Here is a 24,455-nt window from a genome sequence, read left to right as displayed (position 1 = left end):
CCAGATACAACAGGACAAATATTGCATGATTGCACTTATATGAAGTACCAAGAATAGGCAAATTCACAGAGACAGAAATTAGAAGTTCCCTGGGGCTGAGAGGAGGGAGTGGGGAGTTACCATTTAATGGGTACAAAGTTTGGGATGGTGAAAAAGTTCTGGAGACAGTGGTAGTGCTTATAGTACAACTTTGTGAATTTACTTAATGCTGCTGTCTTATATTTAAAAGTGATTAAAATGTAAACTTTATGTTATGTATATCTTACCACAGAAAGAAAAAAGTGGTCGTTTTGGTATGCTAATATACCATTAACAAGTGCAAATGAACTGGAGAAAATACTTTCAAAAGTGAGAAGATTGTTTTTCTTAATGTATAAAGACTTTGTACAAGTCAGTTTTAAAAAAAAAGATTGCTGTTTAAAAAGGCAGAGGCAGGAATAGTTAATTCACAAAAGGAAATAAAGATTGTCAAAATAACTAAGAAAAGTTCAGCCTCACTGGTAATAAAAGAAAATGAAGTTAAATTAGTGTTTATTCATTTTTCACATATCAAAGTTGAAACTGATGAGAAAATCACTCATACTGCCTGTGAGAATGTCAACTAAATAGTTTTTCTGGATAGTACATTAACAACTTAGCTTTTTAAATGTTCACACATCTCCTTTTCAGTAATTCTACTCCTAGGAATTCATTCTAAAGGGAAAAAAAGAAATGTAGATAGGTAATTCAGCATATCGCCAAAATTACAATAACCCAAATGCTTGATATTAGGGAATGAATTACAAAATTATAGTGTTTTCATTCTATGTATCACTCATTTTAAATGTTCAGAGAATTTTTGATGCCAAGGTTGGATACTTACAGTGCATATAATAAAAGAAGAAAATGTGTTGTATATATCATGTGCATTGATTACAGAGGCGTCACAACGTTTGTGATTTTCACTCTGGCCATCAACTGTGTTTGCTCATCAGAGAGTGAGATAGAGCAAGACAGACAGCTTTAATTGTTCAAACAACTCATCTGAGCACATGATCATTCACTCTGGAGTAAGTAGGAAATGGGAGACAGGCTGCCTTTCCGTTAGCCACACTGGGCAGGAACTTCTTGCCATGGTCTATGTAGTTCTAATGCCTAATGATCTGTCATTTTGTATAGTAACCCCTGCACTAAGCGAACTACTTCGTATAGTGCTTAGACAGTTTTCTGTCTACTTTAAATCTATTTTTATTTCCATGCTTACTACTTACAGCTCAAATTCGTGTTTGTGTTCTAAAAGTCAACACCCTTTATTATTTGCTTAGCCAAATGCTGGAATCTGTTACTACCCTGGAGGAACCCCTGGCTGCACTGGACTTACTGGGAGGACAGTATGTTGGTATCCAGCATGGTGCCTGCTCAAGAGATTTTCAAGGAAAATTCTGAGTCTTTGCAATTTTCACTTTATAGGCTAAGTTTAGAACCAAACTCTCATGTACAGGGCAGCCTTGCTTTTATGTACCTAAAAAAATTATAGTGAAGTGAGCAACATAGAAAAAATTAGACATATATGTCAAAATATGAAGTTGTCTATAGATGGTGGGATTGTGAAAGACTTTCTCTACTCATACTTTTCAGAATTTGGCAGATTCTCTGTAGTGAGCATGTATTGCTTTTATAAGCAGTTATCATTTTGAACAACCAAAGCATTTAAAATAGTTTTTACAGTTTTCAGTTACTCTTTGTAAATAACGTACTTCGGTCTAAAATACAGTTTAATGTCACATCTCTGCAAGACTTTTAGCTCCACATATTTCTGAGTAATGTCTACCATTTACTGAGTACTTTTTAAGTACCAGGCTCTGCAAAGTACTTGACATGCATTTTAACCTTCGTAGTATCCTTGTAAGATTTATCTGCTATTCTCCATTTTATAGATGGTGTTATCATTAATATTTATTGAACATTTACTGTGAGGCACTATTCTAATCCTTACTTGTTTATTTAATTTGAGGCTAAGTAACTTTTCCAAGGTGACCCCATATGTTAGAGCCAGGGCTGGGCATGGGCAGTTTGACTGCAGAGCCCACACTCCTTCCAGTAGCTGATACAGATGTGAAGCCCAAGCTTATGGAGTCCCAGGAACAGTGGGGTATGGGCCTCCTGCCTAGATCTATCTGTCTGTGCCTTTCATTATACTCTACTTCCTCCTTCTTAGAAATTAAAAAAAAAAAAACTTCAATAATTACATCTTACCTGTTAGGAATTATCTGAGGAAATTTCTGGTTGAACCACTGGAAGAAAAACAGAAGCTATGCCTACAAGTATTTTGATACCATAGGCACTAACAATGAGCTATTATTAGAAATGGTAAACCAAAATGAGAGCATTGTTACTTGTTATTTTTCCTGAAAAAGTAATCATTTATTTGGATTAATTAGGACAGGCTTGAAGATGGCATATATATTGCAAGGGCATTATTGGGGTCAGTGATTGGAAATGGCTTTTTTTTTTTTTTAACTTTCCTTCAAACCTAAAATAATAAGGAAATGCTTCTGTAGCTTAGTACACATTTTTGTGACAGACTGAGACACCTAACACTCACAGGTACTAAAAGTTAAGACAACAAACTAGGCATGTTTTCATTATTAGAGATACAAGAAAATAGTGCCAAAGGCTGCAATGCATCAGGCACAGGATAGCCTAAGGATGTCAAGTGGGGACAGCCGGTTAGACTGTACTACAAGTATGATCACCATTCCACAGCTAACATGATTCCCCATGGCTCCACTGGGGCAGTCACATGGCATTCCTCATTCTACCTGGCTAAGACTTATTTTAATTCTGGATTTATAAAAAGGATTTTCACATAATTCTCATAAAACAAGCATACATTTATTAACACATTTTAAATAAATTCACTGACTTTACTTTGGATAATAGTTATTAAACAAAAAATACTTACTCTAAAATATGAAATTAGATTTTGATTCCTCCCTTAAAAAGCATTTGCTTCCACTAAATATCAACTTGAAAATGTAAAACATAAAAAAAAAAGCTGTGTGTGTAAATAATATATGCCTCCTAAACAGAAACATATCAGAGTTGTAAGAAAGGGAATTTGTGTCATAATAACATTTAAGGTTTGTCAGTCTGAACTCTTTGTGGTCTTGCGACTTATCTGTAAAATGGAAATAACTACTTCACAAGATTGTTGCAAAGCTCAAGTAGACAATGTATAAAGTGTAAAATGTGAAACAGCGTATTACCATTACTTTGTCAGTTATTTATTCTGTCAGCTCCACATGAGTAGTTTACTTGTCTAATTTAAATTCGTTTTATTTCCATGCTTGCTACTTATAGCTCAAATTTGTGTTTGTGTTCTAAAAGTCAACACCCTTTATGTTAAAACCTATATTTTCTTTCTTACAGATATGAGTACATTCTGAATCCCAGGACGGTGGGAATTAGCCAGTGGATTGCAGGCATGTTGTGGAAGTTGCTGATGAGATCCCAGCCCTGCAGGCTGTGTTCTTTCAGAAAGATGCTGTCAGCTCCACAATACAGACCTTTTCTAGTATCCTTCACCTATACAACTGATAATCAATCAAACAAGGAAAATGAAAGGACAGTGGAAAAGCTCTATAAACTGTCAGTTGACATCAGGAAAATTCGAAGATTAAAAGGATGGGTACTTCTGGAGGATGAAACCTATGTTGAAGAAATTGCAAATATTTTACAACAACTGGGTGCTGAAGAGACTGCCATAGCCAGTATCTTGGAACGCTGCCCAGAGGCAATTATTTGCAGTCCAACTGCTATTAACATCCAAAGAGAACTCTGGCAGTTGGTTTGCAAAAACGAGGAAGAGTTAGTTAGGTTAATAGAACAATTTCCAGAATCTTTCTTTACTATTAAAGACCAGGAAAATCAGAGGCTGAATGTTCAGTTCTTTAAAGAGTTGGGGCTCAAAAATGTGGTCATTAGCAGATTTTTGACAACTGCATCTAATATTTTTCATAATCCTATTGAGAAGAATAAGCAAATGATAAAGATTCTTCAAGAGAGTTATCTAAATTTAGGTGGCTCTGAGGCCAACATGAAAGTTTGGCTACTGAAATTGTTAAGCCAAAACCCATTTATTTTGTTAAATTCTTCTGCAGCTATAAAGGAAACACTAGAATTTCTCCAGGAACAAAGTTTTACAAACTTTGAAATTCTTCAACTTCTGTCCAAACTCAAAGGATTTTTTTTTCAGCTTTGCCCAAGAAGTATACAGAAGAGTATTTCCTTCTCTAAAAATGCTTTTAAATGTACTGATCATGACCTGAAGCAGTTAATTTTGAAATGTCCTGCCCTCTTATATTATTCTGTTCCAGTTTTGGAAGAGAGAATTCAGGGATTATTAAAAGAAGGAATTTCCATAGCTCAGATAAGAGAGACACCAATGGTTCTTGAATTAATGCCACATATAGTACAGTACAGGATAAGGAAACTGAATTCCTTAGGCTATAGAATAAGGGATGGACATTTAGCAAACCTAAATGGAACAAAAAAAGAGTTTGAGGCCAACTTTGGTAAAATTCAGGCCAAAAAAGGAAGGCCATTATTTAACCCTGTGGCACCATTAAATATTGAAGAATAACTTGCTCACTGATGTTGCTTTTTTCTAACAGTGCAGAGTGAAACTGAGTAGCAAAAACTTAAGTGATTCAGGCAGTTTATGGGCACCAGTAATTTTAAGAATCTACTTAGCTTCAGGATTGTGTTTAAATTACCTCTAAGTACATAGTCTCTGACTCAATTGCTGTATTTAAAAATATAAATTGCACTTATTTTAAATTTTGTAATTTTGACCTTGAACTATTTCAAAAAAAACTACTATTAAATGGCACACTAATGTGATATTTTATAAGTGAATAATTTCTAAGAAACAGTCAGGTACACTCCCTTAATTCAAAGTATGGATACATTTTTATCCATATAGCACATTTCATCCAGGATGCAGACCCACCCTTCTTTCTCACCACTAGCTCTAAAACATCATTCTACTGCTGTCTGAATTCTACAGCTTAGTGTTTAGTGAAACATTACCAAACTTCTAATACATTTTTATAGAGAAAGCTGATTTTATCTCCTGGTTGGAATAAATGAGTATCTTTGAGAACCAAGTATTGTCCATCAAAGGGAATAATTAGAGCTTATTTGTGTGGTCCGTTTGTTTCAAATTAGCTATTTTATCTCTCATGAAACATTTACATGCATTCATTGCTATCCCTTTTTACAGATGAGGAAACAGAAGTTTAGAGAGGCCACTCAGCTGCCAAGTGCCAGAGCCCAGATTTACTAAGATCTCTCTTTTGTTCAAACCTTGTGAACAGAAAAAGGACTGCTTATGAATTGTCATGAAAAGTCACCTCTTACCTGACATGCTAGAAGAGTGAGTATCAACTACAAATGTAGGGATTTTTATGAAAACTCCATAAAATTCCTTATATTGGAAATGATCTAATTTATACAAAGTAAATGCAGCTTTTAAGAAAACTTTCTGAAAATCCAAACCTGACTATAAAATATAAAAACGTAAAGTGTATGACAGTTGATAATGATTTTAGTAGGTTTCAAGTTTCTATTCCTAAATTTTGTTCCAAGATAAACATTACCCAGATAAGAGTGGCTTACTTTCAGATGTGGAGTTTGAACTGTAACAAATACATAACTAAACAATTGACTCTGGTGCTCAAACATCTGTGCGCTGTGCATGGCCTTAAGTGATGAAAAACAGGCCATGTCTTCACTCTATCCATTCAATCAGCAAATGTAAGTAACACTCACTATCCAAATCGATTCAGTTCCTTAGTTAGGAAGGTGAAAGACTACTCTATGCAGCACCTACTAAGTGCCAGGCACGCTGTGCTATACAACCCTAAGAGCTGAGTACCATTGTTTAGTGTTTTAACAGATGAGGACACTCAGGCACAGAGAGGATAAGTCACTTACTCAAAGTCACACAGAAATGTCTGTCCAAGAGAAAGCATGACAGCCAGTATGGTTGGAGCAGAGTTAAGTGATGGGAAGAGTGGCACAAGGTGAGCATCACAGGTCCATCTAAGAGACCTCATTCTACGTGTGATGGGAAACCCTTGGGCAGGTTTTAGTTTATGCTTGTTGTCCTGACATAATTATCAGTACTGTCTTTCACTCTCAAGTGTCTCCATTTGGAATACATTATACATTATATGGTCACCTTGGTAGTTCTATTTTAGATATCAATTTTGAGATGCCTACTAGTACCTGAGCAGAGATTTCAAACAGGAAGATGGTGAAGTCTGGAGTTGTGAGAAATTAGGACTGGAGATAGATATTCAGGGATTATCTGCATATCTATGGTATCTAAGTCAATGGCTATAAATGAGATTACCCAGAAAGAAGACAGATTTGGAGTAGTGGATGACCAAGCCTGGGGATCAGAATAACTCTGCCAAGAAAAGACGGCATTTCAATAATATTGAATGCCATGGGGAGGTCAACTAAGATACAGAGAAGTGACCAGTGGATTTGGCAAAAAGGAACTTACTGGTTGGCCCTATCCCGAGTGATTCTGGTGGAATGAGAAAGGTAAGAAGGTAGCTGGAGTGGGTTGAGAGAATAGGAGATAAGAATGAAGCAGGGATTATAGTTCTGTTAAATAAATTTTGTTGCAAAAGGAAGCAGAGAAATGGAGGTTGTGAGAGTCAGTAATTTTTCTTTTAAGAAAGCAAATACTGCAAAATGTTTATATGCTGATGGGTGTGACCCAAGGTGAGAGGGATGGATGAGAGATGGAAAGACTGTAGGATTAATCTCCTTGCGGAAGTGAGGGTGGGCTGACTTTGGATAAGAACAGAGGTAGTAGTCCTGGTCCACAGAGTGTGGGATCAGATGCAGGCAGGTGGACAGAGTGGGCACTGAGAGGCAGGAGAGTTGCTATCTGGTTGCCTCTTTTCACATAGGAGGAAAGATACAGAATGGGAGAAGGGGAGTATGGCAGAAGGGCTGGGAAGAGGAGATATGAAGTAGTCGTTTTGAGGAGCAGGAAAGTGAACAAACGAAGGTATATAAGAAAGTTTGGCAGAGTTGAGTGGCTACGTGTGCTATGTGGCCATTAATTTAAAAAGCGTCATCAGTACAGCAGCAAAATTTAGGTGCTCAGGCCCAGGCATAGAGAATAAAGGCAGTTATGGTTATAGAAATATATTTGTAGCTTACTCTAACTTGGAAAACTTAAACAAAAAAATCCACATTAGTGGTCAAACATGCTGTATAGTGACTTTATTTCTCCTTAGACCAAATCCTAGTCCATTTTTTAGCTCTTGAACCTCTGCCTTTTTCCATCCTTGCATTCTTACTCAGATTTCCCTACAAATAAAATTTTAAATATTCAAAATCAACAGCACAGCAGGGGGAGATATATGTACATGAAACACTAGAGTCAAATTTCACTTCCTCTGTGAAAAAAGGCTCTAATAACAAAACTACATTATTTCCTTTAAAAAATTGTATGTATAAATTCACTTCTGTGGCAAAATGTAATTAGCTGCCAAAGTAAATATGATCACCTAGAAGATATCCAGCGAGCCTGGTAAGTCAAGCATATACACAACTAATGCCAACAGCAGAATGAAAGACTAGTTACTGAATAGTCCTCTTTGTTTCTGGACATAAGCTGAAGAGGTTGTGACTTACGCTAATTCAAAAGTGATACGGGAAATTCAGCTAACTTTGAAAGTTAGCTTGTTCCATATTTGTAAAAAGGAAATAAAGATAACTTTCTTCATAAAGTCCTCATACTAATTAAATTAGAGAAGTATGAGCAGTGCCTGGCAGGGTGAGTAAATAAATGCCAAGTGAGTATCAGTTTTCTGCCTTCCTCCAAATGGTTCCCATCCCTTTGAGTCATTTCTGGCCAAAAAGATGTCTTAGCTGGTTCCACAGCTGCTTAGGACAGAGGAAAGTGTGCCCTCTACTTTATGATGCCTCCATCAGTTCCCAAATTTTAGCATGCACAAGAATTACCTGCAGAGGTTGGTAAACTGTAATCCTGGGCCCCACCATGCAGGGATATAGCAAGATGGGTCAAACCTAGAAATCTGCATTTTTAATCTTTATTAGAGTTGTTTAAAATATGTTTGTATTTCATTGTTGTGTTGGCATCACAATTCATATTTGGAGATGTTTTGTCATGTTTGTGCATTTGTATCAAAAAAATTTAAAAACTGGCTACAGTGCTTTCTGAACTGCTGTGTAACTAAAATTTTAAGACTACCCTGCTTTAAAATTTCCTTTATTTCCTTAGATCTTCATGAAACAGCTCATCTTTTGCAGATCAAAGTGCTTTATTAACAGTTTGTGTATTCTTTTCCCATTCTTTTAATACAAAAAAAAATTACTCAATCATCAGTTATTTTCATCTGACATCTCACTAAGTACAGGATTCATAATATCAACATCATTAGATCAGTCTTTCAAGTGGGTCACACAAGTTTATCCTTATTGTGCCAAATACCCACTCAAAAGATAAGCTGAATAACAGATGCCTCCAGGTGTGTACAACAACCTTAGTTTTTTGAAGTGAACTAGTACTGTTTAACAGGTCAAATTGCTAGTCTACGAAAATAAACTGGAAAAGACTCAAGTGTACGGCTGTACATATCAAATGGCAAGTTCATTTGAACAAGAACCTCTATAACTATTCATTTGTACAAGTTCTCTGCTAGCATTGCAAAAGCCTCTCCTGAACAAAGTTATACTTTAAAATTTAAAACAAACTTGATGAGATAAAATGTACCAGGTGGCTTTTCTGTAGCAGAAATTAATTACAACCATTCTTCCTTAAGTAGTTTTAAAGACAAGCAAAGTTGAAAATAAATATGCAAGCATACAGTAAACTAAAGTCTATATTTAGAAATTCAGGTACAAAGCACAGCAGAGCCTATGACAATAGAAGATAATGTAGAAATATAAGCTAGCAACGAAGCAGTAACTTCTTTCAAATAGCAGGAAACAAGTTCTCAAATACCATTATTTAGTGTTCATCCACTAATTTTAGAGCTTTTTTTTTTTTAAAAATATACCAACAAATATACTTAAATCATAATGGATGAAATAAATGACCATTTAATTTCTGATTAACTCCCTGATGACTTTTCAGTTTTGTATATGGTACAAAGGTTCAAGAACCTTAGTGGATTTGCTTAAAATCCTTTCTGGTATTTATGAAAGCTTTTAAGTTTTGTTCTTATCCATTTGTTGATCCACATTATTAATGTAAAACTCTCAGTGGTTTGCAAACAAACATTTAAGCTTGATCTGCTTTTTTCTCAGGAGTGCTATTTTGACTTACTCCAGAGCATCACTTCCTTTCTTCCCCTTGCTCATTTAAAAAAAAAAAAAAAAGTCTTCAGAATGGAGGCAAATTTCCAAACTTAAGTATAAGGAAAACTAAGATTTTTCAGGCTTGGATTATAACCCTTAGTTAAGACAAATGCCAGATATATATGCCACTTTTGAAATTTTTATGAAACTGAACATGAAACAAAAAGCAAAAAGATGAATTCCATCTAAGACATATTCTTTGAGAATGAATGAGACATGATGAGACATAAATAAGACACGACACTTATCATCCATAACCAAAAATTTCAATTCCTTGCCTAAAGTTGACTTAGAAAATAGTACAAAGTTTACAGCTGCTTTTTAAGGTCTGTAAGATAACATATTTTAAAAGCCTGTCAACCACTGAAAGCACTTATATATATTTTACACTCAAAACTAATCTATGGAGCCCATTCCATTCAATTTAAAAATCAGCCCCCACATATTTGTGGTTGCTTTTACTGTTTTCTTAAAGGGGGTATTACTGCTAATAATTTAAGCTATCCTTGAGACAAAACAGGTGTGAAGAATTCATTTTATATCTTGAATGCTTTAGGTAATTCTTAAGAACTTAAAATTATTTATGTGTTCCTCCTTAATATGAAACTCTTCCAACACAGCTTCTGACCAGCAAAGAAATGTTACTTAGGCACTGTGAGGTTTCTTAATGATGGAGCATGAACCCAGGTTGAAGCATACAATTTGGTTATAACTACTGACAGTTAACAAAAAGTTAACAAACACTATCTAACCTGCTAAGAGCAAGAAATGCCTTTACCCCACTACTCCTGAGATTCTTGAGGGAAAACTAATTTCACAACCAACTTTTGAAAGAATCCATGTATAATAATACTAAGAACTGCACATATTTAGGGTATTAGAAAAGATGCTTTTCTTTTGTAAGGCATCAATGATTAAATTAATATAATGCATATCTAACAAAAGATTGTTAACACATAAAACCATGAATCTTTTCTTTTAAACTTCTCTATTTCCTGCTACTTTTACCATCTTAAATAAGAATGCCACTTGGTCTAATCAACTATGGTTATTAAAACTAAGACATCTGAAACTATTAGGCACATCAAAGGTACAGTTTATGTAATTCAAGGTTCCCTTCTTAAGGGGCAGATGAGTTACCTGGCACATTATACATATGGAACTGTAAAGATCATCCACTAAATTCAACTTTCACATTAGTTAAACTGAAAGACTTATGTAGTAAATACTCAAATATACTGTATCTTCAGTTACAACTGAGTAAGTGTAACATTTTACCAGATAAAAAGCTGGAATTTAAGTATGAGAAACCTTCATACACTGTGCTAGTATTGGTCTCTTCTTTTTAGACGAAAACCAGTCAGTCATCAATACTTTCAACACAGCAGTTGAAGATAAACGTCCAAAACAGGTGACTTGGTTGTAGTCCATAATTTAGCAATTCAATGCCACTGGCATCATAATGCTGTGGAGAGCAAGTGTATCTCCGTATTTTTAGTCAGATTTGTCTTTCTTCTTTCCTGTTAAGGGCACTTTGTTTACAACAGCAGACCCAACAGCTGTAACACCTCCAGCCACAGCAGACACGCCCCCTTTCACCAGCCCTATTCCCATGGAAGGCACAGTTGTAACAGCTGTTTTGGTCACCTCCAGACTCTTTCCACCAATCCAAGCCACACCACCAATGGTGGCACCAACAGCTCCCTTTGTAACACTGAAGATACCCCCAGTCACACGGGACAGCATGCCTGGTTGCTGCTGTGGGTGATCTTTCATTGAACCTAATGAGAGAAAATATCATAAGACAGTGAAAGTCTTTATAAGAGCAGTACAAACCATTAAATAACCTAAGACTTCCTAACAATCAGGAGATTGTTCTGATAAGGTCAACACCATAAATACAAATCTGATCAAGACATGAAGAACTCTTCCCTCAAGGGTATAGTTGTACACGTTTTTAAAATATCCTGGTCTGATGCTAAGTCTTAGTATCTATGAAAATAAATGCTTTACAGACTAGACAACCTACATAAAATAGAATCCTATTTTAAGTGTTCTTGATTTACAGTTTTGTTGCTGTTAATAATAAAAAAAAACCCTTTATTTAAAAAAACCTTTATTTTATATCCTAAAAAGTATATGAAAAAACAAAAAGATTAAAATATTTAGCCTTTATTTCCTTGATAGAAGTAAATCAGTCATTACTGAAACAATCTTCCTCATTTAAAGCAGCAGTTCTCAAGGTCTGGTCTGGAACCCCTAGGTATCCCCAAGACCATTTCAGGGTAAGGACTGATTTCATAATAACACCAACGTGTCATTTGTCTTTTCACTTTCATTCTGACACCAGTCTACAACAGAATTTTCCAGAAGCTAAATGATGTGCAGTAACACAACAGACTAAACACAGAAGCAACAGTGAGAATCTTATATTACACCAAACATTAAAGAGATTTGCAAACATTTGCAAACATTTTAAAACAGTCACCCTGTTCACAATTTTTTGTTTTGAAAAATAGTTGTTTTTCAAAAAAATGTTAATCATGTTAATATGTAATAGGCATACTCAGTTCTTTCCATGAATAAAATACCTAATTTCTGTTTTCATTGTTAAAATGGCAGATGTCAACAAAGACACAAGCTCCCTAGAGTCCTCAATTTTTGAAAGTAGAAAGCATCCTGAGACCAAAAAATTTGAGAACTAACTTAAATATATTTGAGTTTCATTCTATGTGCTGCTTAATAACGCAAAGAGCTAATGCTATATATAAAAATATCACTTAAAATCATGTTATCTACATAAAATCTTTTTTGTAATGTTGAGAAACTAGAGCTATGGTTAATACTTTCACTGCCTCAGTCATTTTTATGCAGTATGTGATTTAAGCATGTAGTTTGTAAAAACTCTTCAAATACTCCCAGGAAAGGTAACATCAATAGGAAAAATTCAGATTTATTTGTCATGAGTTTGTTCTCTTTGGTTTGTTTGTTTTTTAGTAGGGCCATTCAAATTGGCATGTAAACCCAAACTCAGGCATTAACTGATTAGCAGGAAGATTTCATAAAAATTTTCTTCTGCCAGGCTCACACACAGATCTTTTCTCCTTCATAATCTAATGACGTAGACAGCAACTACACATAAGTGATGGTGTTTTTATTTTTTTAAACTTCATGGAAAAGTACTTGGTAACCATACAATTCAGGCTACAACCCCTGAAAAGGTACAATTTGACACAAAGATGGGTAAATTCTTGGGTATATAGGTCCAAGTAAGACCACCAAAGCTACTAAAACCTAGCATAATGTGGTTATCAGAGAAGGTAACACTGAGAAACCAATGTTTGAAAGATAAAAACATTCTGAAAATCAATGTTTTTTAAATACAGAAGGCACAAATTCACCTTGTGTTAGATTTTCTTTTCATTGTAGATTTTACATCCTATCACAAGGAGGAAAATCTCATTTATTAGTCAAAATAGCTCACTGATAAAGAGATAGCAATGGCTAAATTTATAAAACCAATTTTTTAACTGAAACTATTTGAGTAATAAGCATAGTTAATATAAATTTTAAAAGAGCTGAAATAAAAGACTTAAGACAGATAAGCATGTGAGTATATTAATTATAAAATTATGATGGAAAGGATTACACAAGTGGTAATTCTTTTGTAATCATGGTTAGTAACACTAGGAAAAAGGGGGAAATTCCTGATCTGAGGATAAAACAGATAACTACCTCATGCTGAATACCTCATTAGTATTGGCCTGCTATGCTAAATTTGGTTTACATGCATTTAATTAATTTTTCTTAGTCAAATCAGGTAAATATTAATGCTGTTGATCTCTTTAATTACAGTGTACTCTTAATTAACATATAAATGATCCACTCTGCAGACAACTTTTGTTTAGCAGGTTGCCATATAAAGACATTCCTGAGGCTCATTCTCTTCCTTGACAATCATGCTCCTGGACAGCCTTCATCTCTTCCTGACCTCTTTCTCACAGGTCTCTATTAACTTTCTCACTGAATCCTAACTTTTCTTTTAAAACTCTAGGATTCTAGTCTTAAAAAATAAAGCAAACAGCTGAGCTGATAATTTTCCAGGCTATTTCTCCACCAAACCAAAGTAAACTGAACTAAAACTAAGCAGCTAGTTACCTGCATCTTCTTATTTAGGCTTAAGTATGAACTTTTCATTGTGTTTATTTTCCTAGCACTTTCATTTTTGTCTACCAACATAAGAAATATAGGGAAAAAATTTGGACAGTGAGTAATAACAGAACTGGGAAGAAAATACAAGACCCAGAGTCACAACTTCTAGCCCTAGCCCCTTCGCAGAGACATCTTAGTCTGTCTAACTACTCCGGTCTGGTCTGTGGGCAACTTCACCCCTTGTTCTCCATTTTGATTCTCTTTCTTACCTATTATGACTGTTCTGTACAAATATGCAGCTGTCTAAGGAGATCACTATTTGGATTAAGTTTAATAATATTCTGAACCAAAACCACAAATAAAAAATGCCTACAGTCATTTTCTGTTTATAGTTAGGACATTCAGGTGTGCATTTAGTGTTTTCAAGGATTTCTGAAGTAAAGGTAAGAGTAAAATGACTACTAATGTCATAGGTTTCAAACTAAAAGATAAATTAAGCAGACCCTCAGACCACATGTTAAAGGGAGAGCTACCCATAATAACGTAATTAAAAATGGGAGTTAAACAACAAATCTCAAGTGCCTTCTGAATTGAGTTTTTGTATGCATGACATCAAAACTAAACCACATCCATCTTTCCTCTGCACCCCACCTGACTCTTTACAAAAGAAAGGATATTCTTTGTGTTAAAAGAATAGCAGAAAAATAGACCTCATACAATAAAACAGTTAAATTGTATCCCCAATCACCAATGTCTGTGGCTTTCTTATTAAAGGCTAAAAATATTTATCTTCAATTATTTTATGAACACATTTACTGACAAGGTAAACAGGTTATGTCACTTTACATTTAATAAAAACAATCAGAACTTTAATTCACTAGGATATTTTTTCCATTCTTAGTGCCACAAATGCACACTTACCTTCTGGTGGTTCATCACTAAGGTACGATGGGATTTCCTGTTGATTTTTATCTGCCTGATTCATGATCTCCTAAAACACACACACATTTCATTTTAACTTCAACATGTGAGACTACCTCTTATCATATGCTCAATTAAGACATAATTAACTTTATTCAGATAACATTTTAAAACACCTGTTACAAGATTACTTCATCTTGTCTGTCTCCCTACTCTGTGGTGTTTAAGAAATACTTTTAATTACACTAGTGGACAATATAAATCTTATCTCAAACTAAGCAAAAAGTGACAGGCATGGTGCATGCTTTCCTATGTTTTTACTGCTGCTTCACTTTAAATTGAAAATTAACTGAAAAGAAAGCTAGAAGGTGGGGATTAGCACACAAAAATTTAAGTACTTCTTCCTACAAAATACTAGTTAACTATAATTTATTTCACAAGACTTAAACATGTTCTATATGAAAAATTACTAAAAAACATGACATCTTTCTCCTACAAAGATGACAGCACCAATCTGAACCAGTAACAGAAGGATTCTGATTGCTTTTTATTATTTTTAAAGTTACAATAAACAGAGGTACAAAAGAATTCAATGAATTCTACTATGAAAATATATATATATACATATATATACATACATACACACACGCATTATGATTACTTCTAAGTACAAGCATTAAGGAAAACTAAGAAATAAAATATAAGCTATGTTGGGATGAAGAAAACATAACTAAACTTCCTTTTCCCAATCTCCTTTACTCTCTTAAAATATTTGCTTTTATATTCAGTTGACTAAAGAAAGATTAAAACAAGCCAAGATTGGTCTAAAAGCTTTCCTGCTTGGCCAGAAAACTAGGGTTGTGAACCCAGTAGCTAAGTATTTCCAAGTTATAAAACCATGAATTCTAAATTATTGTGTCTGTACATATACAATAGAGATTTAAAAGGATATTGTTAAATCCTGCCATTTGCAACAATACAGATGAAACTTGAAGACATTATGCTAAGTGAATTAAGTCAGAGAAAGGCAAATACTATACAATCTCACTTATTGTGGAATCTTGGAATCTTAAAAAGCCAAGCTCATAGAAAGGTGGTTACATGAGGCTGGGGGGTGTGGGGTAGAGGAAGTGGAGATGTTGGTCAAAGGGTACAAACTTTCAGTTATGAGAGGAGTAAGTTCTGGGGATCCAATGTACAGCATGGTGACTACAGTTTACAGTACTGTATTATATACTTGAAAGTTGCTAAGAGTAGATCTTAAAATGTTCTCATCATAACAACAACAACAACAAAGAGGATTATACGAAGTGAAGGATGTGTTAACTAACTTTACTCAGGTAAACATTCTGCAATATATATGTGTATCAAACCATCACATTATACACCTTTAACTTACACAATGCTATATATCAATCATATCTCAATAAAGCTAGGAAAAAAGGATATTGTGAAAACTAACAAAGTACTTTAATACATTGGTTAATTAACAAATTATTAACTGACTACCTACTATGGGTCATATTTTAGGTGCATGGGATATAGCTGTGATCAATACAGACTGAAAAAGCTCTGCCATCCTGAATATCCCATATTGTCTACTGGGGAAGATAAATAAATATATAAAGAATATACTGCATGTCTGATGGTGTTAAATGCTATGGAGAAAAAGGGATGGAAGGGGAAGAGGATGTGATATTTTAAATAGGAGAGTCTGTGAAGGCCTCATTGTAGTGACATCCCAAAGGAGGTAAGGATATAAGATATTTGGGTTAAGAGCCCTCAAGGCAGAAAAAACAGTAAGAGCAAATGTCCTGAGGTAAGAGCTTTCCATTAAGTAAGAAAGAATAGCTAGAAAAGTGTGGCAGGGGCCGCAGCAAAGGGTAGTAGGAGAGGAGGTCAAAGAGTGAGGCCTGGATGCCGCAAGCCCTTATAGGCCAGGGTGGCAATTAGCTTTAACTCTGAGGATGGGGAGCCAATGAAAGGCACTGACCAGAGGGGTGATGTGTTCTGATTTACACTTTTAAAAGGTCATTCTGGCTGTGTGAGAGCAAGTAATGGGAGAGCAAGAAGAGAGAGAGAAGACCTGTTAGGACACTTAACATGTTTTCAAAGTTCATACCTATTACAACGTGTTTCAGAACAAATTTTAAGTGGTTAATTTTAAGTTGTCAAAGGAAGGTCCTTTATGGTTCCTATTGCTTTTAAAAAGCAGAAAAAAGTCATTCATATTTCCTTCTTTCAATAATTCAGGCAAAAAACACTGGTGGCAAATGAGAGTAGTAGAGGTAGTAGTTGTGAGAAGTGGGATTTTTCAAAAGCAATTTTTTAAAATTTTATTTATTTATTTATGCAATTGAAGTATAGTCAGTCTACAATGTTGTCAATTTCTGGTGTATAGCATAATGTTTCAGTCATACATATATATATATATTCATTTTCATATTCTTTTTCATTATAGGTTATTACAAGATATTGAATATAGTTCCCTGTGCTACACAGAAGCAGCTTATCTATTTTATATATAGTAGCTAATAAAGATAATTTAACTTCATGTAATTCAGCTTGAAATGCCTTTAAAACCTAAATCCTGTGTAAGATGGGACTTCACTGCATCCACAGTGCCCAGCAGCACATGTCCAGTGCTGAAACATCTTTTAGTTGCTTTAGTGAAAACCCTGACTCAGACCACTTTATCAAGAGCACCTAATCTTATGCTTGTCTGATTTGTCAATTTAGCATATCATCCCATACACACTTAAGATTTAAGAAGTAACAGTGAAGATATGTAATCTCTGACAAAAACAAAAAACAGACCAAAAAAAAACCCAGAAAGAATATCAGCTGATGCATTACTGAGGAGTTCTTGATTGATTTGCCTTAATTTTAAAACTTCCTTAAAAGAGAAAGTTAAATTTATTTCCATTCACATATTTCTTTAATTTATCATCATGGTAAGATCATGAGAAATTACACCACACAGTGTTTAAAGTTCTGGGATCAGAGAGCCTCAGTTTGAATCCCAACTTGACTATAAACTGTAGGGCTGAGGACAAATAACTTCATCAGATCCTTGCTGTTCAGGAAATATAAAACAGAAATTAAAAATATTTTAGCCTAACTCTAAGATGAGAATACTATTTAACAATTCAAAACAAAACATGCAGAAACTCCTGGCAGAATGGCCAGGAGTGTGTGTGTGTCCCTTCCTGAGAAGTAACTATTTTGGAGCTACTTTCTTCCCCACTGACTCTTAATTCCAAAAGGAGAGACACTTTGTCTAGCTTTTCATCACTGTGATCCCATTATGTGTATACCAGGAGATCACCTGGCTGATCAACTAATCAACAGATGTTATAATACCCTATAGAGAAATATGAGATTGTATATACACACATACACCTTACATATTTTAGCTGGAGTTTAAAAACAGACATGATAGTAACTGCACATTTTAAAACTGCTCTTCTGTACATATCTCATAAATCCCTACTAAAAGTCTTACCTTTTCCTCCTAATACAGAATCCCTTAAAAAAAAAAACTTAGTTTTTCCACATACATCTATCTTGCAACTTAAAAGACCATCACTTAAAAAGATTAGAGCTGCTTTGTACTATGATAGCATAAAAGACATGCAAATTCATCTAAATAGTATGAATTGACTTTATTCTCCTGCAGGTAGTCAACAAGGAGCCATCAATCGAGTAACATTGTCAGATCTGTGCTTTAAGAGGCTTACTGAAGCAAGATCAGATGGAAGTACAGAGAAATTAAATACAGTAAGTAGCTACTTTAGTAGTACAGTGAGATGGAATAACAGTCTGAACTCTGCCAGTTTTTTTCTGTCTAAAGAAATGTTCAGATCTAAAGCCTAGAAATTACTCTTGTTTTCCTTTTTACATTACCATCTAATCACTGGTAAATTCTGTCGCTTGAATAAATCCAGAATACAACTATTTCTCGTCACCTCTACTGCTACCACTTTTGACTAAGGCATCATAATCTCTCATCTGGACTAGGACAAAATTTCAAGAGCCTCCAAGCTTTGCCAAGCTTTGCTCTTCTTTCAGTCTAGCCATATCATACTCCGCTTAAAACCCTCCAACTGCTTCCTGTTTTGCTCAGAATAAAATCTAGAGTCCTTCCCTTTGCTTATGAATGCCCAACATCTAACACCCTGATATAACCTCCTACTATTCTGCCTCTTGCTCATTCCAGCCTGGCAACATGGACATCCATGCTCATGCTCTCCTGAAGGCTCTTCCTCAATGTATGGACATGGCTTGCTTTCTTACTTCCTTCAGGTCTTTGTGCAAATGTCTTATCAGAGGTCTTCCCTCATCACCTTTAAATAGATTTAGCACTCTCCTACTCCTCTCCCTATCATTTTCAACTATTCCTGCTCTATTTTCTTCACTGCTCCATTCCCACAGCCTTAATCAATGCCTGGTACATGGTGGACACTCAAATACTTGAATTTTTTGTATGAAGTAGAATGGATATTAATGGGAGATAAAAGGAGAATATAAGATGTAAAATTTAGAGATGATGATGAAGACAGGGGACAGTAGAGAAGAAACCACTTCTGAGAGAAGGTGAACACTTTAAAAAATGCTTATTTTATTGTGATAAGAACACTTAACACAAGATCTCCCCTCTAGCAAATAAGTGTACACATCATTGTTGACTATAGGTTCAATGAAAGGACTTGTTTTTTGAAGAGCTATCTGAGATGCCTTCAGGGCATCCACAGTAGGTGTTAGCAGGCAATTGGATTTAAAGGGCCTAAAACTCAACATGAAGTCTGAGTTTGAGCTGAGGTCCTGAGAATGGTTTTCCATTTCATATATAGTAGTTAGTATCTGCAATCTCAAACTCCCAATTTATCCCTTCCCACCTCCTTTCCCCTCTGGTAACCATAAGTTTGTTTTCTGTGTCTGTGAGTCTATTTCTGTTTCATAAAATAAGTTCATTTGTGTCTTTCTTTTTAGATTCTACATATAAGTGATACCATATGGTATCTTCTTTCTCTTTCTGGCTTATTTCACTTAGAATTGACGATCTCCAGGTCCATCCATGTTGCTGCAAATGGCCTTATTTTATTCTTTTTGTGACTGTGTAGTATTCCATTGTATAAATATACCATAGCTTCTTTATCCAGTCATCTGTCAATGGACATTTACATTGTTTCCATGTCTTGGCTATTGTAAACAGTGCTGCTATAAACAGTGGGGTGTATATATCTTTTCAAATTAGAGTTCTCTCTGGATATATGCCCAGGAGTCGGATTGCTGGATCAAATGGTAACTCTACTTTTTGCATAAAGGATATTTTGAAAGATGATGCAGTTCATCTACCTAGTTATTGTAGGTTTTTATCCTCAAATCAAGTTGATCACCTAAAAAACAATGTTCTTAAATCACAAAATGCTGACTTGAAGAAAATGACATCACTGAGTTTTTTAATTCATGGTTATGTTTCTCCACTCACTGTCCATTCCATTCCTGACACACCTCCTCAAGACCTCCACTCTTAGAGCTATTTTCCCTGGTTTGCAATCTAAAAATTGTAATTATATTCTTACCATTTTTTAGTACATGTTTTGGTTGTAAGCTGACACCCAGTATTTGTGGAAATGGGATAAAAAATATCATTTGTATCCATATTAACTTTAAGCATCACAAGAAAAGATGCATACCAATATATGGTCTAAATTTTTCGTTAAAAAAAAACTTTAAGCTAGAATCGTGCTCTTCAAATGAACTTCTTTAAGAAGAGCCAGTGGTATGGTAGGGGCTTCAAGAACCATAGGAGAGACAAGATGGATATATTTTACTACACAATAATTTAAAACAGCTTTGTCTTAAAACATACACTAATTAAAAAGCTAAATGAAAAGTGCTTGGGAATTTTTAAGATAACTAGACTTTCAAGAAATTTCATTCTTGCCTAGAGCTTCTTTAGGATATATTCTTGGATTTACCAACTCTCTCCTTCCAGCTCAACTCCACTCCCACCTCCTTTATGAGTTTATACTGCTCTTAAATTAGGAATATTTTTGGTAGAGGAGTTTGAAATATAGGAATCTTGATACTATTATACAGAAACATTCAGTTACATTTACTAGTGTTAGCAAGTTACAAATAGGATTATCAATAGACAAAATAGAAAATCCAGAGTCATGCTAGAAGCCTGGCTACCTAGACCAGACGAACTTGGCTTAGAAGGCCCTAAGAGGCCACAGAGATTGATTTTTGTTTTGTGTGTATATATACATATATATATATATATGTTTTAATGTTTGATTTCCTTGTACAACACTCATATTAGTAACAAGTATTATTTAAATTCCTACAGAACTCCTAGGGTAATAAAAGCTGTATTAAAAGCTATTAAGTATATGGAATATATTTTTCTGTATCCCTAATTTGATAAGACAACAAGTAACCTTATAAACGTATTTTTGCTAAAATCCTTAACTATCTCTAATGCAACCTATAATTTTTACTCACATAAATGTCTACACACATATATGTACCAAACTTTTAGTGATGTTACCTCTTCATGGATATTATCACTTTATCATTAGGATAAATACTTTTTATATTATGATCCTGTTCTTTATCATCACTACATTTTTTTTCTCTTAAATTGGGAATTGTGAAGACAAACACAGCCCTAAACTCCTAAAAGTTGAAGAGGTAAACTATCCACTAGTAAAATTTTTAAGTATACACGTGAACACAAACAACTGACAGTAAAATTGTCAAAAAGACCATTTAAAAATGTTACCCTTAAACAATATTATTAAATTCTATGCAACCATCTGCCCTAAACTCACTGAGTCATTAGTTCAACATACATTTGGGTCCCTGCTATATGCCAGGCACCCTGCTAAGCACTAAAGGTTTCAGTGTGATTAAATACACACAGCACTACTCTAACTCAGAGTTTACAACCCAGTGGGGATATACTTTTCTAGCACTTATCAATTTAGTTTCTTTCAAAAACCAAAAAATTGCTCTATGGGAACTCATAATGCACACAAATTTCTATTAAAAAATGTACTTTCTTAAGGAAGGCAGTAAAGACAAAAAACAGCCTTTAGATCAGGACAAATAATTTAACTTATTCTATGGACATAAATCAGTTTTACCATTTGGTCCTGATGTGAACAAACTATTACAGTACCAGCTAAAACTGGTCATAAGTATTTTTTTAAGAAATTGTGAATTGTAAAAGACTTCTTTGCTATAGACTGCAATTCATCAGCAGTTCCTTTAAGTATTTTAGGCCAGGGAGAAATAATTGTTGTCCAGTACAATAGTATCATAGATATAGCAGCTGGCAAATATACTGAGCCAGGATTTATAACACTATTCCCTAGAGGGTAATTTCTTCCAATAATAGAAATAAGTAAACAACTGCCTCTATGGACCCCTTCCCCTTTTTAAAAAAAAAAAAAAGGAAAACAGATGAGTCAGTGTTATTGTGGATATCTGTAACATTTTATATACAAAGTTTTCATTAATAAAAAAAAATCTGAAAGCAGTACTCAAATGTGCCTATGGCTCAGCACCCCTCTGTGTACCAAAGGAAGTTAAACAGCACTAACACACTTACATAAAGCCTAACTACAAAATACAGTGCACAACAGTTTACCCTCAAAGCCACTTTAAAAATTTGTTATTAAACAGTAAGTGCCAATTTCATTATAAGAAAAAGACTATAAATGAATTAACTAAATTCTTCTACATATTCTATATATATTCTATAAACAAACTCCCATGTTTAGCTCCTTTGCCAAATAAACACAAGGAGTTTCAAAAATATATTTATACAGAGCATTAACCCACATACACCAACAAACAGTATATATTAAAACACTAGCTTATTGTTTGTAGGCTTCTCTAATTACCAACTATCCTGCTTCTAAAAATGGACCCAGCCCATTAAATCAAGAAGAAATGCACTGAATCTGGCAGGAAAGAAAAAGTACTCTGCCAGTAAAACTTTAAAATGACCATCTAGTGACAAGTAACAACTGACGGTATTAAAATGGCAATTCCTAAGTGTTGCCTTTAAATGAGACATTGAGCAGAATTACATTAAGCTATCAAACCAGATAACCAGTACACCATTTTCACTAAATTATACCTCATTATTTCAACACATATTTGTGTCCCTTTTATGTGTCAGACACTGTTAGGCACTGAGGTTTCAGCCTGAACAGGGATTTAAAGGCCCTACTCTGAAAGTGTTTATACACAATCCAGTAAGATACCTTCGGTAAGTAGCAAAACAGCAAATACTCAATGACTAAAACAAAGAAAGGTAAAGATTTTCCTGGAGTTACAAAAACAAAAACCACACACAAGAACTACTTAAACTTTTCTAATGATGTTCTCTATATATGGGCATATTTTTACTTAACTTGGTTTCTAGTACATCTGTTATAACAAAGACTATAGAAACGAAAGTGGTAAAAATCAAAATAGGACGCATATCGGTTTATTAAAGGTTACTTCCCTCTTTATTTTTTTATAACATTTTAAATTAATTTTTATAACTTTTTTTACTGACCCTCTTTCTTTAAAAAAGCAGACAAGGACACATACAAGCATATATATGTACCTGTTGATGTGGTATCAGTATTCCTGGGGAGCTTCTTAGAGCACCCACACCAGTTGGAAGTTTTAAAGGTTAAACAATAGCATATAGCAAATAATCAGAGACAGTAAATAAAGTATTTTCATTTAGAATTAGCACAAGTGTTCACAAGGGCACAATAAATCAAAAAAAACCTCTACTCTTTCTCTAGGTGTTTCTAAACCTTTCCCGGCGGCCGTTTCTCCCCCCACTGATCCCTTTGGGCACGAGCAAGTCCTTTTTTTTTTTTTCTTTAGCAGAGGGAGTGACGTGGCAGGAGAGGCAGAAAATGACCCTGGAGGAGCCCTGGCTAGGGCTGAGCTCAGCACCTCCTCCCTCTTGTACAACCTCCACGTTGTACACCGAGCACACCCCCACTCCCAGAATAGGGTTCCAGAATTCCTCTCTTCCAACACACAAGAGGCAATCTGTTAAGAAGAGATCTGCTCGGAAGTGGGAGCTTGGGGACTAGTCTTGAGGCTGCGTGAGCATAGCAGGCACGGTTTTTACTTAGACTCGGAAGGCAGTGATGGCACTGATGGGTGCTCTAGCAGCCCCCACTCACCCTCTGGAGCCGCCATCCCCTCTCTATTCCTACACTTTTAAGTTTAGGTTAGGCGTTGAGGTAGAGCTACCTGGGAAGAGCACTGGGAATGTCCACTGGGGACCAAGCCTTGTGTGCCTGAAACCAAGAGAGTGGTTTATCAACAGGTTAGGAGTTAGTGGGGCGGGGATGCCCTGACACAGCCCCTCTGCCGCATCCTTCTCATTCAGGCTGCTGAAGCCCTCCCACCCTCTGTCCCCGAGCCTGACACCTCAGGAGCTCAGGAGTCAGGCAGAAGCTTCCAAGGAGGGTCCCCAATCTCAAACCATGGCCAGAGTTAGAGATACATAAAAGGGGACAACCCCACCAGCGAACCTCCACCAGCCCGCAATATCGCCCCGCCCCTCCCCCCTTTCCGCTCAGTCCCCCAGAAGGCCCGACTCCGGGCAGCCAGGCCCGAGGAGGGAGGCGCTGAGGTGCAGAAGAGCAGCTAACGGGAAAAGAACAGAGATGACGGCAGGACGCCGGGACTGCGCCCCCTACCCTCCCAGCCCGACTTACTCACCGCCGGGGTCGGGGGCCGGCACCGGGGCCGGACTGAGGGAGCGCGCAGCACCGAGAAGGGCTGAGACGGCCTGAGCGGCTGGCACACTGCGGGACAGTTGCGGGCTCCGGAGACGCCTCCTCTAGCTGTGTAGCCAGAAGACTCCGTTGGCGACGGCGGCCTCTGGCTGCGGACGTGGCGCCGGACGCGACCCGCCCCCTCCACCGCCTCCTCAGCTCCCGCCTCCTCCC

General features: G+C 35.8%; 2 protein-coding genes across 8 annotated transcripts in view; one reads left to right on the top strand and one right to left on the bottom strand.

Moving 5' to 3' along the window:
• The window catches only part of MTERF2 (mitochondrial transcription termination factor 2), a 25,294-nt gene extending 3,655 nt beyond the window's left edge, over positions 1-21,639 (top strand). For 4 of the 7 annotated variants that reach the window (XM_064491688.1, XM_064491683.1, XM_064491686.1 and 1 more), the window contains 2 exons: positions 3,412-5,419; positions 18,146-21,639. In XM_064491688.1, the coding sequence (XP_064347758.1) occupies positions 3,467-4,624 (1,158 nt within the window). In that variant the 5' untranslated portion in view covers positions 3,412-3,466 and the 3' untranslated portion in view covers positions 4,625-5,419; positions 18,146-21,639. Of the gene's footprint in view, positions 1-918; positions 1,050-3,411; positions 8,891-18,145 lie in introns of those variants that run through there. The other 3 variants (XM_064491687.1, XM_064491684.1, XM_010996464.3) reach the window with 3 other exon arrangements.
• TMEM263 (transmembrane protein 263) lies at positions 8,336-24,455 on the bottom strand. The gene is made up of 3 exons (XM_010996463.3): positions 24,226-24,455; positions 14,467-14,536; positions 8,336-11,174 (listed from the first exon to the last, which is right to left on the bottom strand). Exons 2-3 carry the CDS (start codon positions 14,528-14,530, stop codon positions 10,888-10,890), a joined length of 351 nt encoding a protein of 116 aa, XP_010994765.1. The 5' UTR covers positions 14,531-14,536; positions 24,226-24,455; the 3' UTR covers positions 8,336-10,887.

Source organism: Camelus dromedarius, chromosome 11 (genome assembly GCF_036321535.1).
Source record: "Camelus dromedarius isolate mCamDro1 chromosome 11, mCamDro1.pat, whole genome shotgun sequence".
Lineage (NCBI taxonomy): Eukaryota > Metazoa > Chordata > Mammalia > Artiodactyla > Camelidae > Camelus > Camelus dromedarius.
This window is presented reverse-complemented; position numbering and strand designations above follow the sequence as displayed.

Coding starts and splice junctions, on each gene's coding strand:
- TMEM263 (XM_010996463.3), bottom strand. CDS start 14,530: ATGAATCAGGCAGATAAAAATCAACAGGAAATCCCATCGTACCTTAGT. Junction 11,175..14,466: donor TAGTGATGAACCACCAGAAG/GTAAGTGTGCAT, acceptor TTCTCTCATTAG/GTTCAATGAAAGATCACCCA.